Raw genomic sequence first — 24,271 nt, 5'->3', positions numbered from 1 at the left:
GACCAGGAATTGAACCCACAACCCTTTAGTTATGGGGTGATGCTCCAACCAACTGGGTCATACTGGCCAGGGCAAAACATGGTACTCTGGTTAGTAATTTAGTTAGGATCATTTGGAAGTTTCTAAAATGCAAGTCCAAATTTAGATGGAATGCTCTGTTTTTATTTAGTCTGGAAGCCACTCACTGTGGAGTTCTAATCTATTAATTTGGTTTTCAGTGGAAATTAAAAAGAAAATAAAACCACCCTAAATCTTTCCCATAGAAGTACTTTAAGGAAATCAAAATTGTGATAAAATATTGCAGTAACCAGGAGAAATCAAAAGAATGAAAAGTAGACCACTCACGGTCCTTTCGCCCCCTGTGGCTGGGCGCTGGGACACGTTTCGGGACAGTAGCCGTGTGGGCTCAGGGAACGCCGGGGGCAGAGGCTCACGGGCTGCGCAAATCCATGAGTGTGCCCCCATTCCGCCCTCTCCTGATTCTCAGATACGAGCAAACCTTCACCCTAACTCTTAAAGGCATAGGTCAGTGTAGTAAATCTATGTCTCAGGGCTCTCATCCTTCTCAAAGGGGGCCTCTGTTGTGCGCACCACTCCTGCCTGCTCCTTCCTGTCTCAGCACCGACCCCTGCGGGGTCTCTGTAAAGGTAACTGTCAACTGTTGGGGAACGGGAGGTCGCATGTTTGCTGAGATAGGGGCACTGTGTATCCCTAAGAGAGCAGGCATGGGCACAGTGCCGAGTTCGGATAGAGATGCCTTCACTCGCGTGTTCTAGGACTTTGGGTGGGCACAGTCTTAATTTCTCTGTGCTGTTTCGTCACTTGTAAAGTGGAGATAAAGTTGGTAGCTACCTCAGAAGGTTCTTGTGAAGATTAAACAAGATAATGTTTATATAAAGAAATTAATACAGTGTTTAACACAAAGAACATGAACAACAGATATTAATGACAATTATTACTACTACTATGTTGTTTTTGTTGCTGGGCAAGTGCCTGGTAAGTCGAGGTCACTTGGTCCCACATCCTAATCCTTAGAGCCATTCCACTACAGCTGACAAGGACTGTCACTCTTGGACTTTTTAAAAAAGGTTTTAAGAAAAAAAAATCCTCACCTGAGGATATGTTTATTAATTTTAGAGAGGAAGGCAGGGTGGGGACTGAGAGAGAAACATAGATCAGTTGCTTTCTATACATGCACCCCACCTGGGGGTTGAAACTGCAGCATTTTGGTGCATGGGACAACGCTCCAACCAACTGAGCCACCTGGCCCGGGCATGGCTCACGATCTTTGGAAGCAGAAAGGTTCGGGTAAGTAGTCCCAAAGTTATCACCCTGCAGATGGAGTTCATCTCTAAGTCTGTTTGGGGACAATTATAAGGGACTTACCTCTGGGCTTCGTGTCCCGGGCGGCTGACCGGCCTCTGCAAGGCCTTCCTCTTCACGCCGCTCTCCTGCAGCAAGCCCACATCTCGAGGAAACAAGCCTTCCATCAGGTCCATAGTTGTCTTCATTCTGGAGTCTGGATCCAAAATGTCTGCCAGAGATTTGTCCCGATGGACAATTTCCTTGGCCAGAGCCTGTGTCCTGATGTCTTCTGAGGTCTTCTGAGGACCAGAAGTGACATTCTTTTCTAAATCTTGAGCCCCATTGATTGGGTCATGGATGGGGCCTTGGGTCAGGTTGGGAGGTGTTTTTCCCGGGCTTGGCTGCCAGGCAAGGGCCCCGACACGGAGGGGCAGAGCCCCCGTGGTGGGTGGCGGGCTGGTCTCGTTGGCCTCTGGACCCTGGATAGAAGTTTGGCACCTGGAAGCTAGTATTTGACCACCAACCAAATGGGCTGCACCAGGCATGCATCTTTCCTTGGCAACTGTCACATTGGCAGATTTGCTGGAGCTACTGGGTATTAAAGAGAGAGAGAGTGGTAAGAAAAGAGTCAATAGAAGGCTGAGGATGAGAGGGTGAAGACTCAGGGAAAAGTTTTCACCACCAGGGCTGTAGCTTCCCACATCGGGAGTGGGGTGAGGCAGTCACACTTCTGAGGTTGTTACTCCTCCCAAACTGCAGCATCCTGCCCTGACTGGTGTGGCTCAGTGGGTTGGGCATCGTCCCGCAGATGGCAAGGTCACCAGTTTGATTTCTGGTGGGGGCACACGCCTGGGCTGCAGGCCAGGTCCCCAGTTGGGGGAGTTCAAGAGGCAACCAATTGATGTTTCCTTCCCTCTTTCTCCTTCCCTTCCCTTTTCTCTAAAAATAAACTGTAGCATCCTAAAGGGCCTTCAGCTGGGCCCACTACTGGGTCACGGGGAGGTTGTGTGACTTTTTCAGGGGTATGAATCAAGAAGGAATTCAGTTTTGGTGAACAGAAGGTAAATCACTCGGATATTTAGAGGAAGTTACCACAAAGGTGATAGCAGGCAATGTGGTTGGTTTTCTTTTTATTTGGTGTTGTGAAAGATCACTTGTCCGAGGGAGTATGTGTTGGGAAATGCTTCCTCCCCATTCTTCTGGCTTCCAAGAACAGGTTTTCCCTAAACACTCCTGGCCTTTAACCCTTCTCTTTATTCCTTGCTATGGACAGGGAGTGCCTTTGGGAAGAGAAGCCAACCATAGCACATCGATAGTCCAGCTCTTCTATGAGTAAGGCCGCCTCTAGGCATACTCTCACGTTCTCTTTTTCTCTCCATATGTATATAAAATACACATATATGTATGTATGGATGTCTAGCATGGCCTGTGAATAGGCAGGTAAGCCTATTTAATTTGGAGGCTCAGTATCAGGAGGCCCAGTGAACATTCAGATGGAAGCCATATTCTCCAGTAGCAGCTGTCAGTAATATAAGTGATATTTTTGTCTTCTGTATGCCTTCCTCTTTTCTCTCATTCCTTAACTGATTCAGAACTCCAGCAGCAGAGAGGGATGCTGTTTATTTGGGCCCTTTGAACTAACCAGGTCCATGGAAGTGACCTCGGCCTCTTGGGTGTTGGCTGTCACTTTCACCACTCTCCCTCCCTGCTGCCCAGTGACTAGTAGTGTAACCACCCCCCAAGGGAGACAATGAAACAATCTGCCAGTTCCACCAACTGAGCTTGTCTAAACCATGTCCACACCAGGGCTCTCCTGCGGCCAACAGGAGCAGGGCCTGGGAAGCCCGGAGCACGAAAATCTCCTATTAGCGAGGGAAAGCCTTTCCTCCTACCCAGCCTGCCCACTCACCTGGTGTGGAGCTCCTTGTAATCCTCGCTGTCCAGCTGTGCCTCACACAGAGCCTGGGGAGGAGGTGGAGGAAAGTCGTCTGAGCTATTCACCAGGGTTTCCTGGCTCGGTGGAGGGGGTGGTGGTGGGGGTGGGGGAAGAGCTTCAAATGTGGGGCTGGAAGTGGCATGGGGGTGCAAGTCCTTCACAAACACTTCGTCGTCATAGTCCTCCCGAGGCGGTGGGGAGGCCTGCAGGGCTGACTCAGATATTCGGAGGGAGATCCTCCCTGGAGTGCTTGGGACCCCAAGAGGCGTGTCTGGGTCGGAAGTGCTGCTTGAACTTAGAAGATTCTGTGGTTTTTTGTAGTGCTTCAGGTTTGCGACCTCGAGGGAGAGCGATTCCTCAGGGAGGCTGTTCTCTCTGACGGCGCGGGCCCACTTCACCCGGGGTGGGGGAGGCCACTTCCTCATCCCGTCTTCAACCCCATGCTCTGGGCCGTGGGGCTCCTGGCCTCTGGGACTGGGAGGCTGGGCCAGGCTGTGGCCATTGCTTCTGTGAGTCGCTGCTGGGGTGTAGGGCTGATCGCCGGCAGCCTGTGTACAGGAGCTAGAGGGGGCAGGGGAAGGCAGAGCTGAGCTGACTGGGGTCAGTGGTATAGCCCTGGCGTCTGTGGGATGCCCTTGCAGTCCGGTGGGCAGTGGCCTGGGGCAGGACACTCTGCCGGCCTGCCTGGGATGGTCCAGCAGTCCAGGATAGTCACTGGGAACCGAGGCACCAACTCCTTTGCCACCTGAACCACCCCGATGGGGGCTGGGGTGGTGTTCGAGCAATAGCTTCTCTTCTCCACCTCTTTCTGAACAACCGAGGGACCTGGAGCAGGAAGCAAGCACAAGCATTACAGCTCCGATGAAAGGGGCAAACGGAGTCACTGAGCCCAAGGTTCATTACACAGATGGGGAAAGCATTTGATAGGGAGAAGGACCCCCAGAGAAGCTGCACACTCTCTCCCTCCCCCACCAGCTGCTCCTACAAAGGACCGAGTTTAAGTAAAATACCAGACAGGCATAACCTCCTACAGGAAGATGTCACATGGCATTTGCTTTTATTAGCCTTCTCTCACTGCCCCTTCCTCCCACCCCCACCACCTACACAAGGTAGCTTTGGAGGACAGGCTTCAGAGTATAAAAGGAAAGAAACAAGTAGGTACATTTCTTCAGCTTCCTTTAGGACAACTTTGGAACCAGCCCTGACTCTGGGGAAAGAGAATGAATGCTGCCTCATTCTCTCCCAGGACAACCCCCACGCCTGCGGTGGTGGTGGGGGGTCGGGGTCTGCTCGGAGAGCATCTGTGCTGGCTGCTGATTTGAAGGTCTCATTTACAACTTTCTCTTAGCCTCCTAGTGTTATCATTTCTTACAATGGAATGTAAAAAGGAGGGGAGAGTCTCACTTAAGTAGCTAATAAGCAGTCACCTCTGGAGAAAGCGATCGACAATAATGAACCAATAGGGTAATTTAAACAAATGTCCCCTATCTAGGCTCCAAGGAAAGCCCCAACAACTTCCAGTACTGTTGCTATTGTGTTCTAAAGGGAAAAAAAGAACAAAACAAAGAAAATAGGAGTCTGCAGCATTGCCTGCCTGCAAGCCAGCCAGCCAGCCAGCCATGCAAGACTTGATATGAGGAGAAAAGATATCTCCAGCAAACCACCATCATTCAATCATTCAAGTTCCTGACTAGCATGCACGTGAATCTGGAGAGCAGATGGCACTTTTCATTTTGCAGATCCAAGTCTACGGGGAGCGTGGCTCAGTCCCAAGTCAGAGGCCCAGCACAGGCCTGCACGAAGTTGTCAAAGTGCCTGCCGGCAGGGACAATGCGGCATACTGAAGGGAAAGGCAGCAGAGACCAAATTAGCCCTTCTTGTACCGTTATTTTTCTTTATTATAAATGCAGACAGTTGAATAAGGGCCCCACGTCTCTCTCTCAGATGCAACCTCTCCTCTTCCATCACAGATCCTCTTCATCTAGAGGTAGTTCTGTTTGTTTTTTACTTTTTGTTTGTACCAGGACTCTCTCAATATCTAGGATTGGCTACTCTGTACTTCTTGTAGGGCCCCAGACGGGTACACAAGAAGCCCAGAGGCAGGAGGTTCACTAGGGGCGCTCTGCACTCCCATGGCTTAACAGTGGGCACCCCTGACCCAGAGTACCCTCTTAGTAACTGTCTGTTGAACAAGGTCTCTTCTGCCCAACTGCTCTTTAAACGGTACGATATAAACTATTTTTAAACTTAGCACCCTTTAATAGGACACAGAATAAACTGGAATCTGATGCTCTAATGACTAATTCAGGTACCTTCTACCTTCCTCTGCTTACTCCCAATCTTGAGGCTCATTAGGGAAGACATCACTAAAGCATACAATAAGAGAGTATAGCACTTGTCCTTTAAAACCCAGCCCAATAATCCTTGACATGTTTTTAGCTTGTTTAATCTTCTTGGTTTACAGGAACCAGACTTAAATTTCACACCTACGTTTGAAGGTGATATTTGAGTTAAATGCTTGCTTAGCTCGGTTGAGAATGCTTCTCCTTGGAGATTCTTTTGTATTTTTTTTTCAAGAACAAAGAATAAGATAAAAAAGGTTGTCTTGGAGTCTCGTTTATAATAGAGTGTGAGAGGCAAGCATCTGTTGATATGTATCCGGGAGTCCAAAAGTTCGAGAATGGTGTTTGAGAGCCATGGGTCTCATTTTTTCCTTCATAGCATTCTTTTTATGTGGTAAACACCACAAACATAAAAGTCACCACTTCAACCATTTTAAAGTGTTCGGTTCAATCGTGTTAAGTATGTTTACATCACCGTGAAACAGAGCCCCAGAACGTTTTCGTCTTGCAAATCTGAAACTCTGTACCTATAAAGCAACAACGCCTCCTCTCTCCCTCTCCCTCAGTCCTGTCGACCACTGCTCTACTTTCGGTTTCTGTGAATCTGCCTACCGTGGATACCGCATATAAGTGGAATCGTAGAACGTGTCTTTCCGTGGCTGGCTTATTTATTTTAGCACAATATCTCCCACGTTCGCGCATGTTGTAGCCTGTGTCAGCATTTCCCCTGTTTTTAAGGCTGAATAATACCGCTGATGTACACACCACATTGCGTTTAGCTATTCTTTCGCTGATGCACATATGCGCTGGTTGCTTCCACTTCTTTGCTATGGGGAATAATGCTGCTGTAAACATGGGTGTGAAGATATCTCCTCAAAACACTGCTTTCAGTTCTTTTGGATACAGAGTCAGAAGTGGTTCTGCTGGGTTATGTGGTAGTTCTATTTTTAATTGTTTGAGGAATCTTCATACTGTTTTCCATAGCAGTTGTAGCATTTTACAATTCCAACAGAGCAGAAATTTTCCAGTTTGTCTACATCCTCACCAATACTTGTATGTATGTATGTATGTATGTATTTATTTATTTATGATAACAGTTATCTTAATGATCCTAATGGGTGTGAGGTGGTATCTCATTGTGGTTCTGATTTGTATTTCTCTGAAGATTAGCGACCTGGAGCATCTTTTCATATGCTCGTTGGCCATCTGCCTATCATCTTTGGAGAAGGTCTATTCGAGTCCTTTCTGTAATCAAGCTATTTGATTTTTTGTGGTTGAGTTTAGTTTCCCCTTGGACTTCAGACCAGTTCTCTTTTGGCAGTACCCTAGTTCACTTATGGTTTTCCCCTGGTCTCTAGCTTTTAATTAATTCACCCAAACTAACCGAAGTCCTCAGCCTCACCTTGAATCCTTTCTTCACGTTAGGCCCAGCTACAGACGCAGGAGCACATACCGTGGAAGGCTGCTCTCCTGGCAGTGAGGGAGGTAACTTAACACTCACTTTCTGACCATGTGGGCTGCTTCTAAGTGACAGTATTAGGTTGTATCATTAAGAAGGTGAATAAAGAAGAAGAGGGAAACAATGATTGAATGAAATATAAGGAAAATAAGGGAACTGGCTTTAAAACGTGGAAGGTAGAGGGAGGGTTTGAATGTACTTTCATTAGTAAGTAGGTTGCAGCAGGCAGCCCCGTGATGCTGCGCGATGACCACGCGCCGGCAAGTGCTTCAGAGAACACTCTCCTTGGAACTTTCTACTTATTCAGCTCCAAGTGAATAGTTCAAAAATGCAAATTCTAAAACACTGTCCATTATATTTTTCTATCTAGGAGAAATGATTTTGATGCTAATTTTTAAAATGACTTCCCTATTATGTTCTATCCCTAAGAGCCTAGAAATTATGACTTTGGAGCTTTATTTTTTTTACTTCAGGTGCTTCCTGTGGGTTTGCCTCACCATGTGAAGCTGTTCCTGAAATGTTCACTCTGCTCAGAGCACTTTATTCACCAGACCCGAACCTCTGCGCACAGAACTGGAAGAGATCAGCTACACAAGGGAGGCCCCATGTGTGAGAGCGATGCGCTCTAGAAGAGCATGCCCACGAACTATTCTGAGGCTACACTTACGAGAAGTCAAACACTGCCTCGACAGCACCCATTCAAAACCTGTTTGAAAAAGTGTCATTCCTAAAGAAAGTCACCTCTAAATAAAAATGTTCCCCACAGCCTAGTGAAACATCGTGTCACATTTCGATTTCTTGTACAGAGGCATAGAAACATTGAACTCCAGCAGCGTCCTTAAGGCAGAGGTCATCAGACATACATGTACATACCTGGATCCAGGGCCAGCCAAGTGACACGGATGCTTCACAAGATCAAAGCCATTGTTTTCTCCCAAAAGGATACCCTAAAGCACAAGAAAGGCACAGCATTTTTACCAACAAACTGACCACGGGAGTGGAGGCAGGAACAAGAACAGTTGTTGGAAGCCTACTGTTTATCGCTAGGCACCGTAGTGGCACTCTTCCGCATTACCCCGTTTCATCCTCAGAGCCCCCAAAGTAGGATTAATCCCACCACATGGGGGAGACAGCAGGCCCGAAGAGGTTAACTTCCCCAGCATCTTGGTGGCAGAGCTGGGAGTTCAACCTCAGTGTGTCTCACCAGGTGCCTCTCCCAACAAGGGAATTTCCTAAGCAAGAGAAATCTGATAACTATCTCCAGGGTTGAAAACAAATGCTATCCTGAAATATAATGATGAAAATTAATTCAAATGGCCAACCGTTTGAAAGAGCAATAGGGACATACAGGAGATGATAGGATAATGTATGGAATTTAGCAAAAATCTCAAATGTTGTCAGTTGTAATTCCAGAAGATATGAATCTGGTGTGTAAGCAGGTTGAAATATGTTCTCTGTGGGGAAAACATTTCAATCACATGTAACATCAATATTTCTGGGCCTTTTCTGGGTAGTCATGACTTGTTCCTTTTTGTTTTTAATAAGGGTAATTTTGGTTTCCTGAAAGGGTCCTAGGTCAGTTTTTGAGAGTGTAAGTCATAAGATTTGGCCCATGTGAATAATGAATAAGTCTCTGATGGAGACAATGTTGCTACTGATGATAAACCATTTAATTCTCTATTATTTATGATACTAGGAGACAGGTAGAAAACAAATTAAATACATACATTATCTCTAAACTTAATTTCAGCGATTACTTAACCACTTCATCCTTCCAAAGAGCTCATTGCTTTCTACCCTCTTTTTCTTTTCTCCCCCCCCCCCCAAACAGTGGTACAGGTATTAATAAGCAAGAAAAGACCCAACATAGTAGGCAAAGAAGAAACAAACACCTGAATATTAGTAGGAGTTGCAGCTACCCCTTACTAGGAATTTACCGTGTGCCAGGCACTCTGCTCAATTCCTTACAATTCTCAAATTACGTGTCTAGAGTTGTGTTAGCTGTGTTCTCCCCGTCGCAGGGTGGGTGTGGTGTGTTCCATATCAGAAACACAGGTCTCTGGAAACACAGTGAGAACCAGAGGAGCCTCTGACTCAGCATCTGGGGGAAAAATTCCCCACCAGGAGCCTTATTTCTTCACAGGTTTATTTTTGTAGCCCATGTAATGAAGAGGTGCAAATTTACACCTCAAAGGCAGAAATGTTTGAATATTTTTCTGCAGGAACCAGCTACTTTAAAAAGTCTCTAAAAAAAATAGGAAGTAGGGAAGAAAATGTTGTGCCCTTCAGCTCCACCATTAATATCCATTTGTTCTGCAATTACACCTTGGAAATGAACAGAAGTTAAAGGACAGGTAACGGGAGGCTGCATGTTTCAGAGGGGACCACAGCTGGCTGAGGAGAGGCCCAGGCCTGCTCAGTATATGAGTAGGCCTCAGGTTACAAGTGGTAACAGCCTTCCTCACTGTCTCAGGCCCCGCAATCAATGTTCATAAACAGAGGAGCTGATTTCCATGCTGACTTTGTTTTGGAGGCAAAAACTATCCTCACTTCAGAACTTTTGCAAAGGAGCTGAATCATTGTCCAAAGCTTGTAAAATCCTGCTCTGTCGGCATCTGGCTGGTAGGAGCCAGTAGCATTTGCTCGGGATGTCCTGGACTGAGCCAGCACCAGAAATAGACACCAATTTTGGGTTTAACTCGGGCAGATGGTCTCTACCGGCTCAATTTCAAGGAGTCCTCTAAAGCTGAGATAAGAAAATTCCTTATTTAACGCCTGCACCAAAGCTTTAGGCTACAGGTAAAGTTCCTGGATTTTTTTCAAAGAAAAGAACATGATATTTTGACATAACCACAGTAATTTTGTGGTGAGACTAGTTGTGTTTTGCTTTTACTAGGTCTACAAATAAGGTAGATGGTGGTTGTGTGAAGAAAACGGCTCGGGTCCCAGGGCAGGCAAGGCTGCCCAGCAGGGGAACAGGAGGAGACAGCGCCGGAACACAGCCTGGGTGCCAGTTACAGTCCAGGGATGGGAACCTATTCTCAGAATTCATAGGAGCAGCGCAGCACAGATAAAAGTATTTTATGTATTTTGAATCTTTTTTCTCCTCTGGTGTCATATTCCCCAAATTAAATACTATCTAAATATGGTACTCTCTTCATTGATGAGGGTACCTAAATAATGTTCTGTGTTGACTTGCCTTTCTAACAAGTTTTTCAAATAATATAAAGTATGTGATTGGATTTGGAGGAATGTACACCACCTACATTTTAGTTCTATGTCCCAGTTTACCAGGTTTGAGAAATATTTTGTGGAGGGAAGGCGAAATCACATTTGTGTGCAGCTGATCCCTAGGAGAATAATGACATCCAGTGGGGGACATAAAACAGAAGAGGATCCAGTTTTTGCCTTAATATTTCTGCTTTCTTTAGAACTTGGGGAGCAAAATGAAGAACATGTTTGGTCTGCTATGCAGTAAATAACTGAAGCCCATCAAACTAGCTGCGATTGCATTACGTGTATGGATTTAAAAGTATTTTAGTGTCCTGGCCCAGTAACTCAGTCGGTTAGAGCGTCGTCCTGATATGTGAAGGTTGCAGGTTTGATTCCCCATCAGGGAACATGCAAGAAACAACCAATGAATGCATAAATAAGTGGAACAGCAAATCTCTCTCTCTCTCCTCCCCCCGCTTCCTTTCTGTCTAAGATCAATAAAATATAAATACGTACAAGAGTTTTAGTGGATAAGGAGTAGAAATTAGCTCTGCTCATTCTGAGGGGGAGGAAAACGGCTACTGCAGTCTTGTGGAGGATTGTCTCTATAGATTTTTGTGTGTGCCCGAGTTTATATGGGGGAGAAAGTATTTCTGAATATTCCTGAACAGGAAATACCTGGGAGGGCACAGTATTTTCTCTCAGAAGGCTGTGTGTATGTGTATTCCAGAAGTAGTACTACAAACAGACTTCTCAGGCAATAATGACCGAATCTTTCTTTGTCTGTAGCTGCTTCCTCCAAATAGTGCCTCTCACACACAACCTCCGATCCTTTGTCAACATCCTGCCCATTCTTTGCAGCCTGGGTCAAATCCTACTTCTCTAAGAGAAGCTGAGATCCCCTCAGGTAGAAGTCCTCGCTTTCCTCCCATAGCACATTATTTGTCTTTGCTCCCAAAGCATATATTTAAGAGCACATTCCTTGCTCAGTTGTGAACCCCCAAAAGGCATGAGACTTATTTTCCTTTACCCCTGTAATACAGTGCCTTTCATACTAATGTGCTCCACAAATGCTTGCTGAATTTCACTAACAGGAAATTCAGAATTGAGAAGGGGTAATGAGTGGGTAGTCTCTCCTGTGCTAACATATATGTGAATCCTATCATCTCCTCAGGTGGGAAGGGACCCATGAGGGATGCCACTGATGTGCAGTCCAATGTGGAACTTGAGGGTGTCAGACTAAGAATTAGGGAAGTTAATAGACTCTGGGAGTCAGAGCGCTCAGGTCCTATCCTAGCTCTGCCTGGAATTTCCAGTGGCAAGCACTTCACAGTCTTTGTGTAGTTTGGAGCCTTTATTAGAAAACCCTTTTATGTGAGAATTTAGATGTCTGTGATTCTCCTTTTTCAGGAGGACAGTGCAAAGAAAGAGCTCAGCTGGGAGTCAGGGAGACATGCGCTTGATATGCACAATACACCCCACTGCAGAGGGTTACGGTGAGGATTAATGAGACCATAAATGTAGCGCTTACTCGGCTGAGGGCCTGGGACTCAACGTCCTCTCAAAGTCAATAATTCTATGTTATAAATGCAGAAGTCCAACGGAAACATTGAGGGTGCAAAGCTAAAACATTTAAAACCCCAAGATAGCCCTATTCCTTCAAGTAAAAAAAGAGAAAAAAGCAAAGAACAAACAAACAAAAATAATCCCTAACTTTTCCTAACCGTGCACTCTGCACTGAGAGGTGACTTCCCAAAATGAAGTAATTATATATAATATGTATGTCATATACACACTCATACATATACCCACATACACCATACAAACATATATAAAGATATCTATATAGGATATATGTATCTATTTACGACATCTATACAACGAACTATATTAATATCTATATCTTTATCTCTGAAAGGCTATCAGATAGGAGCACTGAGAAAGAAAGATTCTCTGGGAAACAAATACTACTCTTTTGCATGTAAAAGGAACTGCAGGGGGGAAGAGGGGGTAGGGGAGTGGCAATACAGCTTCCAGGGCCCAAAGGACAGGCATAGGATCTGCTGCCAGCACTCACCTGGAGCTTCTTGTGGGTGGTGGGCGATGACCGTGACCTCACGTGCACAGGGACCGCCAGGAAATCCGAGCGCTCCAGCAGGTCCTCAGCAGACATGGACTTTCCGGCCCTCCCGGCCGCGGCCCCCCACGAGGAGGGCTCCCCAGGGGTCCTGTCCACCTTCTGGGTACCCTTTGGTCCACCGCTGTTAGCTCCACAAAACAGCTCCTTCGGGGCTTGGTCCCCACGTCGCCTTTCTGCGAGGCGGCGGCTGCCAGCGAAGGAGCTACTGCGATCTCGGGACCCACGTGGGGGGGATCCACTGCCTCCTGAAGGCTGCTGGAGGGGGGCCTCCCTACGGGGCTGCAGGCTTGTCTCCCGCAGCGAGCAGAGGCTGGAGGCCAGGGTGAGCCCAGGGCCTTCGGGCGTGGCGGGACCTGGCTGGAGGTAGGTGCAGTGCACGCGCTCCCACAGCGGCCCCGGCTCCTGGAGGCAGCCCGCGGTGGCAGAGGAGGGCCGCTGGCCGGTCTTGCGCTGGATGTAGTCCGCCAGTGCGCTCTGCTGGAACTGCTTCAGCTCAGGCCCCGACAGGCTGAGCGTGGAGCAGGCCTTGCCGTCCCGCTCAAAGATGCGGCGCCGGTCAGCCACCGTGCTCTCCGGGAAACGCAGCCCCTTGCGCTGCGGACCCAGGGGCGCAGGCTCAGCTTCTTCGGAGACCCCCACCTCGTTCATCTTCTCAGGCTCTGAGTAGGAGCGCTTCTTCTGCTCCGGGGTCAGGCGCCGGCGGGGTCCCCTTCGGGCAACAGGGGGCGCAGGCCGGGCCAGGTCGCCCTCAGCAGGGGTTACGCTGTGCCGCTCCCGTGGGGTGTGCGGGGAGGCGGATGCTGGGGCCTCTGCGCTCCGCAGTCCGATGTGCGCCGAGGCTGGTCGTGGGCGCCAGGGCCTGGAGGCCCCAGCAGCCCCAGGCTCGAGGTCTCGCCGTCGGAAGGAGGTGGCCCGCAGCACGCGGGACTGTGCGTCCTTGATGTAGTTCCGGTAGGCGCGGCTGAAGGGGGCGTCCAGCACTGGTGATTCAGAGGTGCTCGGCCTGTCGTCCCTCCACTTGGCATCCTCCTCAGCCTCGCTGAAGAGCTGAAAGGTGCTCTGGCTGCGGAGCAGGCGAGTGTCCCGGCTTAGGGGCTCACTGCCTCGGAGTGGGGAGCCTTGGCTGCCATCGGCGCCCGTCTTCAGTTGTTGGCCACAAGGCTGCCAGGAAACCTCTTCCAACTTTGGCTCCCCGTTTTTGAAGTGGTGTTCCCCATTGCCTAGAGGTTCGGTGGATTCGGAAAAACGGTTATTGGCTTTTGTCTCCTCGAAGTCATTCCTAGAAGAACTAGAAGTTGAGACTACCTTGCTGGGCCTGTGGTTATAGCCATGAATGGAGCTGCCCACACTTGGGGGTCTCTGGCGCCCTTGCTCTCTCTGCTCAATCTTGGAAACCTTCTCCAGCACCGAGCAGTGGGGCTTCCCGTACTGAACGCCCTGCAGAGCTGAGGTGCTGCTGGAGCTGAGCCTCCTCCGGCCCAGACTGGATGTCTGCTGGTGGGGTAGGGAGGGCAGTTCTTCATACCTTGGGTCTGAAAGGTGGCAAGAGCCCAGAGCACTGACCCTCCCCTCAGGCCTTGGATAGGAAACCGGCCTGTCCAGATGGCTCCTGTGATCAGGAACAGCTTTCCTTCCAGGGTTCTCTGTCTTGGTGTTGACTTCACAGGTGGGGCAGCCATCCGGGTAGCCCTCCTGGACTCTCCCTCCTAGCTGCAGGCTGCTTTGCCTTCTTAGACTCTCAGGAATGTTCTGAAGGGAGGAGAAGGCTGTCTTGGTCTTGCCAAAGTAGCTTGACGCGCTCTGGCTTAGGCCTTCTCTCTCCAGCCCCCACCGGAGGCTGGCATTGTGATCTTGGAAATCACCCTCCCAAGGCTCTGAGGTCCTGGAAGGTCTCTTGTCTTCAACCACTTGCCAGGCCCAAGCCTGGGGAGATTGGCGGCTATGGTAATTAGCAGATGGTTTGCTGCTATTGGTGCCCTTTCTCTCATCGGGATATGGGCTGTTGCCTTGGAGAGGTGTGATGTGCTTCTTCAGGGGGGTATCCTCCTCGTGTTCAGGCACAGAAGGGAAATGGACTTTGTAGGGGACACATTTGGCTGAAATTTCAGGTGTTCTCTCTACTGGGGACAAAGAGTCATGTTCTAGGGCTTGGTAGAAGGCAAACCCAGGTCTGCTAGATCCATTTTGGTTTCCATTCTCATCAATGGTAGCCACCTTGTCACAGGCTCCCCGAGGAGCCGCATAACCACTCTCCTTGGCCAATGCAGGGTAAAGAGTGCCGTTGCTACTTGCAGAGGGCTGGGGCACCTGGGCAAAGTGTGGCTCCAGGGAAGGTACGGGGTAGATGCCCGTCGGCAGCAGAGGTTGGCCAGGCTGGGCCTTCTGGGTGTAATTATGCTTGGGCTTCACCGGGGGGCTGCTCTCTGGACTCTTCTCTAGCACAGTATGCAGCGGTTCCTCCGTGAAGGGAGATTTCAGGCAGCCAGAAGAGTTAGCCTGAGGCCAGCAGAGCCGTTTCTGATCAAGGCTAGACCAAGAGCTGGGCCGCTCTCTGTGCCGAAAGGCGGCATAACTGTCACTCCGAGTCGGGGGCAGAGGTGCACCCACTTTAGGAGGCAAGTTGTCAGTGGCAGTCTCCAAGGAACCGGGGCACTGCTGACTCCAGGATGGGGGTGGCACTCCCTTTCCCCGAGGAACATTATGCCCTTTATCATAGCCCTGACCGTCGGCTGAGGCCCGGGCCTCCCTCCCTTGGAGAAGCAGGGCTGAAGAGTTCACCTCATACTCTGCTGAGACTCCCCTCTGGGGATCATAGACTGTCTTGACATAGCGAATGTCCGCCTGCCTCATGCCTTCTGGGAGGCCACCTCGAGCAGAAGTGGTATCCATGGAGCCTGAGCGCTCCCGGCCCGATGTGCCAGGGGGTGGATACTCTAGGATGCTAGAGCTGGTGGAGAAGGAGCTGTAAGCCGAGTCTCTCTTGTTGTGGAGGTGGCTGAGCTGGTCGATGCTGCTGGTGGACTTGGCGGGGGAAAGAAGGTGGCAGGGTGGGTATCCCCCACTGGGCTCCAGGCTCTCCATGCTCCCCTGGGAGCTGCACTGGTCAGGGCTCCGCCTCAGATAAGCATGGTCATAGTTGGAGAGGTCACTTGTAGAGGAGCTGGAAGAAAGGAAGGCGAAGCAGTCAGCACTGCTGAGCTGTTATCATTTAGTAGGCTTAGGCACAGGGCTCAGCTTATAAATGTACTCTGGTACAAGACGTTCGGTTTCTGGAAGGGTGGGTGAAAAGAGCCATATTTGGACCTCGCTCTGCCTCCCTGTGTGCTGTCACTAGGAGTGATTGCCCAACACTGTAACCTGTGTGTGCCTCCAATTAATCACCCAGGCTTGCAAGGGGAGGAACAGAAAGTGCAGAGGAAGCCATGTGGCCTTCGGGCATAGGCGGCACACTGGTGTGATTTGCTGTGTGCTGGAAATGACTGTGTGTGCCAAGAAATGAAGGAGGGGGAGGAAAGAAGAGAGGAGGAGGAGGAAGAGTGATTGACACTGAATTTTGTGTCTCTTGGGGCTATTTGTGGGGTGGGGAACAGCTTAGTGTCTAGGCATGTGAATGGGTGAGGGAGACTGTGTGCATGTGTAGACATTTTTAGTTAATATCTTTCCTTTTTATGGAACTAAAGGCTTTACACCCTGGCAGTCTTCCTGGAATATCAGCTGCACTGGAGACAACTTGTTTGTAGGGAGAAAGCTAAACACAAAGCTGAATGAGAGAAATTAGAGTCAGAAAAAGCTGATGAGAGAGGGAAGGAAGGGAAGCTTTATGAGAAGGCTTAATTGCGGGAGCCCTTCACCTACGGTACCTCCGCAGCCTGAGCACAGCCTCTCACACATGCAGGAGGTAAGGCCGTCCGAGCTCCTGCAGGTGGTTCTCAGAGCCCAGCTGGGGGAGGGGGAATGGCGCTCAACCTGGCCCTGCACACCCTAGAAAGTTGCCTTAAAACAAAATTACTTATAAGTAGCTTTAATTATAAACTCAAAATATACTTTGTTCAGCCTGTCGGGGCAGGGAGGGCATACGGGAAGGACTAAGTGGTTCAAAACTCAAACAGCAGTCTTCATAATTCAAATGTTTGTGGCTCACTGTTCTCTAAAGAAGGGTAAATCACGAGGAGTTCTTGCCTAAGATTTTCCATTTTTCCATGAATAGGCACTTAGGCACTAATTCATGGAGCTATTATTATATTTCTACATCTCATGTAAGTAAATACGGTGTCTTGGTGGCTGAATACGTGATGATGCTTTATGGCTGGATTGTCTCCAGAGTACATGGCAAGAGACTAGAAGGACCATATTCTGAGTCAAAAGTGGTGCTGGAATTCAAGGAAAAGGGGATTACAGTTTTAGCAACTAACCTGAAGAATGTAACTTTTCTATATAAGAAAAAGCCAAATGAATGAAGCATCCTGCTTGGAAAGAGACGGGTATAAAGTCAAGGGAGAGGGGAGGGGAGCCGCCCCCGAGCCAGCCAGGTTAGTGAAATCAGCCCGGCACTCACGGCATAGTTTATGTTGATGCCGGATTATACCATGATACCCCCACTCCCCTCTAAACAAAGAAGCCGTATTAAAAATGTACCTGACATAATTCAGTTGAGGATAATCCCGTTTGAACCACTTACACTCCCCTTACCTCCTCCAACAGAAGACTCAGAGCGAATGCACTGAGAGAAAATGGAAGGAGCAGATCCCACTAGGGCTATTTCACTCACCAATTCCATGTAGGTGGTAGACGGCATTTAATCCAACTGCCGAGAATCTCAGCAGTCTTTTACTGAGAAGCTAATTCAGATGTAACTTAGGAACACGCTTGAAAATTCAAGTGAATAAATGGATGGGTTGACTGAAACACTCACTACTGGGTGGGAAGAAATGTGGTTGCTAACATTTCTCAAAATATAGACGGTGTCTAGAAAGAGTGAAATTACTGGTATACGTGGCTCTAGCTAGGCAGAGCAAGGTCAGAATGGGTTCCCTCTTGTAGCTAAAGGAGACTTCAGCCCCTACACACAGGTGGAAATGAGGGCTATGACATGCTCTTCCCTGCTGCTCATAGAGGGCTCTGCCCTCTCAAAACTCCCATCCCCAAGCTGACTGGGGAAGCTGACCAGTGACATATGCCGGGCCATGGAGTGCCCTGACATCACCCTGCAGGAGCAAGTTCTCCCACCCGTTCTGGGAGCAGTCATTTTGATTCCTTGTGTCATTGTTTCCAAGAGGGCACTCTTAATGGTGGGTAAGAACAACTTGGCAGGAAGGTCTTCAGTCCTGTACAGAGACAGCCTTCCCCTTGAGATGAATGCATCAAGGTCCTTACCGTGGTCTGGCTACTTTTCTGACCTCATATTCTATTGCTTTCCTTCTCGCTCACGGTGCTCCAGCATGACAGCCTCCTTAATAAGTCAAATCTGTGAAATATATTCCCACCTCAGAGTCTCAGAGCCTTTGTGCTCACTGTCCCCACCCCATAAACTGCCCTTTAACTGGCTCACTCTCCTTTATTTCAGTCTCTGTATCAGACACCACCCGGAACTTCCTGTCTAGAGAGCACCTCTTGTCTCCTTATGCCTTTGTCACTCTGCTTTGTTTTCTTCACAAAGATTCAGCACACTAGACCACTAGGTGCCACTGTGCTCCTCAGAATCCTACCTGCAGTTCTTCTCCACCCATTGCTGCCGAGGTCAGACCCTCTGAGCAGAGCTCCGAGCCCAAGGCATGGAGTCAACATGGAATGAACACAAATCATGGATGATTTGTGCTGGGGTAGGAGAATCACTCACCTGTCACATTCTGGGTAATCTGCGCTTTCCTTTCTCCCTTGTACCCTACACAGTGCTTTTGTGCTGAGAGTCATTGTGTCAGGGGGAAGCTGTTCTGAAGCTTGGATTAGAGGGGCAGAGTTGGGGGTAAAGTAAAGGCAGATCCACCTACCTCAGCACTCACCACACTTGACATTCCATCATATTCCTTTGATTATATGAAAGAGTCTTCAATTGAAGCAAAAATGACAAAGCGGGAATTCTGTGGTAGATACATGCATTCTTATAATGTTACTCTCTGTTTTGTGTGCTTAGAAGTATTTTTTCTAAATCCTGAAAACATAGCAAAGTGCACCAGACAAGTGCATGAAAACATCTCCTAAAGTGTGCTTACAGAAGATTCATTCTTCACATGGTCAACTACATTTTGAAAATCCTGGGCTCAATAAGTTAAACAATTTTATTTACTGCAAGACTTCTGAGTCTTCCATAAACTATTGTTCATGGGATGTTCTGAAAGGAAAGCACAGAAAGAACACATTTGTGTAACCCGGGGACACAGAGCAGTGCGGTGATGGCCAGAGGGCCGGGGAGTGGAGGCTGGGAGGAGGGGGGCAAAGAAGGGAAAATGGGGACACTTTGCAGCAGTGTCAACAACAAAAGGAAGGGAAAGAAAACCTATTGGACCCTAGAAACCTTTCCCAAGGGGGAGTTATTATTCCATGGAACACACCTAGGGAGATAAATATTATAGGGTGGGGGGCTTTTTATGTCTTGTTCATCTGAAACACAGTGGGTACTCAGTACATACTTGAATGAGTAAATCAGTGAATAAGTACAGGCACTTGAGTATTTGGATACTGTTATTTCATCCTCTTATGAGGGGACTGGACTAGAAGACTTCTCAAGGTCTCTTGTCAATACTTTAGGATCACTGTGTGAGATTTCTGCAGGGCAGCAAACAGACGGGTCTGACAGAAAGCAGCAGCAGCACAATTTCAGTGAAATCCAGACCCGAGTCAGCCTACAGACAGTTGAGTCTTCAGTTCTCTTTGTATTGCTCCCTTCTTCTCTCCTCGCTCCTGCTCCTGCTCCTCCCCCTCCCTTGAGCTCCCTCATGCTCCTGCTTCTTAATGAGAAACAGATGCATAAACTTAGGACTGAGGTGGGGTTTCTGGAACTAAAGGAAGGCTGTCGGAGGCAGGCTGACAGACCGATTCAGCACACTAGACCACTAGGTGCCACTGTGCTCCTCAGAATCCTACCTGCAGTTCCTCTCCACCCATTGCTGCTGACGTCAGACCCTCTGAGCAGAGCTCCGAGCCCAAGGCATGGAGTCAACATGGAATGAACACAAATCATGGATGATTTGTGCTGGGGTAGGAGAATCACTCACCTGTCACATTCTGGGTAATCTGCGCTTTCCTTTCTCCCTTGTACCCTACACAGTGCTTTTGTGCTGAGAGTCATTGTGTCAGGGGGAAGCTGTTCTGAAGCTTGGATTAGAGGGGCAGAGTTGGGGGTAAAGTAAAGGCAGATCCACCTACCTAAACCCCTCTGGAGGCCGGGAGGGGGAGGGGGAGACAGGAGGTGGAGAAGCACAGTCTTAAGAATATTGCACTTCTGATGCCAAGTCCACTGTTCTGCTGAGACCTCCTGGAGTGCACCATAGTTTCCGTGGGCAGGTATTCTAAGCACTGATTGCAGTGGCCTTATTTCTGCCTTTGGGTCAGCATGGTTTGAGGTTGCAGTAGGAGTTCAGATTTAGGGCCTCCTCCTGAGGTGAGGAGGCTCCAAAGGGCCCCACTGGCATTTTGTGTGTGCTGGTGTATGGCATTAACCTTGAAGTTTATCACCAGGTTTCACTGCGCTTCTGATAAGCCTTTGGTCTAATTATGATAAACTGTCATAATTATTGAGTGCTTATTATGTTTGAGGAACTACACTAAATGTTTTACATGTTGCTTTGTTTAACCTTCACTATGGACACATAGTATTTAACCTTGGACACATATAGTAGTAATTTCATTTTGTAGATGAGGAAACCAAGATCCAAGAGGTGAAACAATTTGCCCAGGCTCACGCAACAGGAGGTGAAGTTGCATCCGACTTAAAAACCCAGGTACCTCACCGTTACACTGTCCTTCCTTCACACTGTTCGCCCCCCACATCTAACCTTTGAAAGGCCTTCAACACCTCCATGCCCAGCAAGCCAAGTCACTATGCCTGCGTGGGGGGCAGGGCAGTGCAGGGGCCCTGTTCTCTGAGCACGGGTGGCTCAGAATGAATGCTTTCAGGGCTACTGCAAGGGACATGGGCAAGGGAGGGGCGTTCTGTAACAAGGAGGGTAACCAGGAAATTCTCTCTTCCCATGGCCCGAAGCCTACCCTAATAGGCTGGGAGCCACGTCCCCCTGTGAGAGGTCTGAGATTTGGCTCTTCACTTGACCAGGCGTGAGTGTTGAGGGTTCTGAGTCCTGGTCTTGCCAAACGCATCGCCGTCATCGGTCAGTTAAGTAGCCCTTCCAGCGGCTGTCCCCCTCTCCCTGCGTCAGTACTTGCAGCCTGTCTCTATGCAGGCCCACATTCTCTTGACCCCCCAGTCTCTCTACCATTATCCTTAACGAGTCCTTCCAAAAAGTGAAAAAGCAACAGAGCCCGACTCTCTGGGACCAGAAGATAAATTCCAGTCTGTGTGGGTTCCAAGACTGTAATAAGGGGAGGGGAATCCTGACTTGGTTTGTCTCCCTTCCCCCCCAGTCCCTGTCACAGTTGACCAAAGCAGAAAGGACATTAAGTACTGAGGGAAGAAGTTTGTCAATTTTTCTAGTATAGTGTTATGTATAATTGAGAAATGCCTGAGAATCAAGAGACTCAATATATAATATTTCAAATAGCCAGTGCTCGAAATAATCCTGCCCTTGCTTCACAGCCATCGAGCCGAGGGTCTGAAGATGATTTGTACCCACATTAGGAATTTTAAGAGGATAGGAAGGTAGTGTGTACAAAGAGTTAATACTCAGGGTGAATGGAAAAAATGTTCTCAAAACAAGAAACCGTTCTTACGGGGAACAAGGACATTTGGAGGAGAGAAGCCCCTGGGCAGCAGCTCCGGCCACTTACCTGCAATGGTAGCTTTGGGGCCAAGGAGTGCCGACCGCGCCCTGAGATATCTGCATCATGCTGGCCTTGGGTTGGTTCTCCCCAAGCTTGGTTGAATGCCAAGAGTGAGGTCGGCCTGCAGGTTCGCTGCGCCTGGGGAGACACAGGACAGGGACCCCCAACGTCAGCAGCATTCTCAGCTGTCTCTTCACCGATGTGATTTATGCATTTGGAAAATGACTGCCGTATCCTTTTCCTCATCGATTAAAAAAAATCAAGTAAATAGTGGAAAGTAGATTTTAGTGCTTATTTAGCTAACTAACCACTGTTATTCTCTGCTTTATTCATATTTTTATTTTTACTTGGAAAATTTCAAACTAATATAAAAATGTAGCAAACTCAACATAAAGCATTCCCACATACACCCTCATGCACGGTTGGTAAGAATGAAAATTGATACAGCCCTAGGGAAAACAGTATGGAGGCTCCTCAAAATGTTAAAATCAGAACTCCCACATGATGCAGCGCCTGACTTCTGGTTATATATCCAAAGAAATTTAGGTAAGGATCTCGCAGAGACCGCCGCACTCCCATGCTCACTGCAGCGTTACTCCCAACAACCAGGACGTGGGAACGACCTACGTTCCCTCATCCACTACCTACAGATGAGTGGAACACAGACACAATGCTAAGTGAAATAAGCCAAACAGAGAAAAGACACATATCGTATGATCTCATTTACATGTGGAGTCTAAAAAAGGACAAACTCAGAAAACAGAGTGGTGGTTACCAGGTGCTGGGGGGGGGGGGGGCGTAGGAGAAACAGGAAATTTTGGTCAAAGGGTACATATTTCAGGTTAAAAGATTAACAAGTTCTGGCACCTAATGTACAGTATGGTGATTATAGCTAATAATACTGTATCATATTCTTGAAAGTTGCTGAGAGGATAGATCTTCAGTGTTCTCACCCCAAAAAAGAAATGGTAACTACAAGATGGAGTGGAGGTGGTAGCTAACCCGAGGGTGGTAATCATTTTTGCAATTTATAAATGTATCAAATCAACATGTTGTACACCTTAAACTTCGCAGCAACGTATCTACTGTGTCTCAATAAAGCTGGGGGGCAGAGAGTTCCCACATAACCTTCACCTAAATTTCCTACACGTTAACATTTTATTATACCTTATTAATTTAAAGCACACTAAGTTGCTTTGGTCCTTTTTGGCCTCAGCTTGACAATATGTAAAGACAGGAGCATGGAAGGAGACTTGACGTGGGGTGGTGAGCATGCAATACAATATACAGATGATGGATTCTACAATTGTATACCTGAGACCTGTATAATTTTATTAACCAAAGTCACCCCAATAAATTCAATTAAAAAAAGACATGAGCAGTGATTCTTTCCCACCTCCCAAGTAAAAAGCTTCCTGGGGATTGTGAAGTCCTCTGTTATAGCCTGATGCTGGAGACATTCTTATTTTAATTTCTTGGTAAGAACTACATAAAAACCAGCAGCTACCTCCGTGGCAACACTGCTCAAAGCTACATACGCAGTTAAACAACAAGATGCTCTCCAAAGCAGTCTCTCATCTTGCAAGTCAATGACTTCCACTTTTCAACACCCTGCCCTTACAACACAAAGAATGGACAAAGCCAATGGGAAAAAGTGGGCGTCCCTCAGACCACAAGACTGGAGAATGAATTTGAGAAGGAGGATTGCACTGCTGTAGAAGGTCAGAGTCAGGAGAGAGTGGCTGTGCTTTATTTTGGGCAAATAAGTGAGGTGAGCCATCAGACATTTCATGCTGAAAACTCCTGAACTGTAGGACTGTCGGGGAATTCTTCTGCAGTTTAGAAACACTTAGGAGATCCAGGTATCCACTTTGATATGAAGATAAAGTTGTAAGTATGTCCACCTATACGTTTCTATGAAAAAATAAATTGGCTTTTGTACTGTAAAGGAGAAATCATTCCCCTGATGACAATAAAATTCCAAGTCCTAAGTGCATCAGAGTAATAGTGGCCCAGCTGTCAGGAGACTTGGGTGCTCACCTTGAATTTGTTACTAGCCTGCTGCATGACCTTGCGTAAGTCACTTCTCCACCATAAGCCTTCGTCCATCTAAAAATGAAGACATTAATCAAAGAGGCTGGGTTAACCTCATTTTAATCTGAAATAAGTTTTAAGATGTATGAGAAAGACCATGAAGGACTTGCCAAGAGAGTGAATGATTAGAAGAAAATATATATACTTCAACTCTCTGGAGAGAGGTTATGGCGACAGGAAAATTGTTCTCTGTAGCACAAGGGACACAGACGCATGAGACTTTCAGGAGTCGGTCAGTGAATGTTTATTTCATCAAAGGAACCTATAGTCTTAACCACTTGAGTTTCCTCATCAGTGAAAGGCAGATTACAACAAACTATTTATGGTGTCTTTTGTGAGATTAACAATGAGATATTGTACTTGGCCCATAGTAAGAGTACAATAAATGAGTACAATTGTCCTTAGTCATTCACTGTTGGTGAGCCGATAAAGACTAGAGGCTTGAGAGACAAGCCAATCAGAGAGCTAAAATGTAGGACAGAAAGGGGAGAAAGCTGAGTGCGAGGTGGAAGAGAGGGGTATGGGCAGGAACTATCGATGGCAATGAGTCACTCAGAGCTCACCAGTAAGAGCCTGAGAGGCTGGTCTAAGCCTGTGGTCACAGCCTGCAAGACCCTGGCCGTGCCTATGAGGCAATGGCTGTGACATCTAGTCAGGGAGGTAAACACGGGCCAAGCGGGACCAGACCTCGCCCACCTGGAAACAAGGGGAGAAATGAAGGAAGCAGTAGCATAGCCAAGCTAAAGAGAGGAAGTAGGATGCAAAACCAAGAGACTGTCATCGAAAGCCAATATATTACAATTTCCCTGTCTCCTTGCCCCCATAACTCTCTAATCTTCATACCAGGTCCC

At 47.8% G+C, this 24,271-nt stretch overlaps 1 protein-coding gene across 12 annotated transcripts in view; it reads right to left on the bottom strand.

Moving 5' to 3' along the window:
- Positions 1-24,271, bottom strand: part of SHROOM3 (shroom family member 3) — a 277,506-nt gene that overhangs the window by 15,960 nt on the left and 237,275 nt on the right. For 5 of the 12 annotated variants that reach the window (XM_053923112.2, XM_053923116.1, XM_053923121.2 and 2 more), the window contains 6 exons: positions 23,367-23,435; positions 21,333-21,464; positions 12,333-15,555; positions 7,916-7,989; positions 3,215-4,066; positions 1,387-1,896 (listed from right to left, as the gene is read on the bottom strand). In XM_053923112.2, coding sequence (XP_053779087.1) covers positions 1,387-1,896; positions 3,215-4,066; positions 7,916-7,989; positions 12,333-15,555; positions 21,333-21,464; positions 23,367-23,435 — 4,860 coding nt within the window. The remainder of the gene's footprint in view (positions 1-1,386; positions 1,897-3,214; positions 4,067-7,915; positions 7,990-12,332; positions 15,556-21,332; positions 21,465-23,366; positions 23,436-24,271) is intronic. The other 7 variants (XM_053923114.2, XM_053923119.2, XM_053923122.2 and 4 more) reach the window with 3 other exon arrangements.

The sequence above is a fragment of the Desmodus rotundus genome, chromosome 4 (assembly GCF_022682495.2).
Source record: "Desmodus rotundus isolate HL8 chromosome 4, HLdesRot8A.1, whole genome shotgun sequence".
Taxonomy (NCBI): domain Eukaryota; kingdom Metazoa; phylum Chordata; class Mammalia; order Chiroptera; family Phyllostomidae; genus Desmodus; species Desmodus rotundus.
Note: the sequence above shows the minus strand (reverse complement) of the source record. Positions and strands in the feature narration are given on the sequence as shown.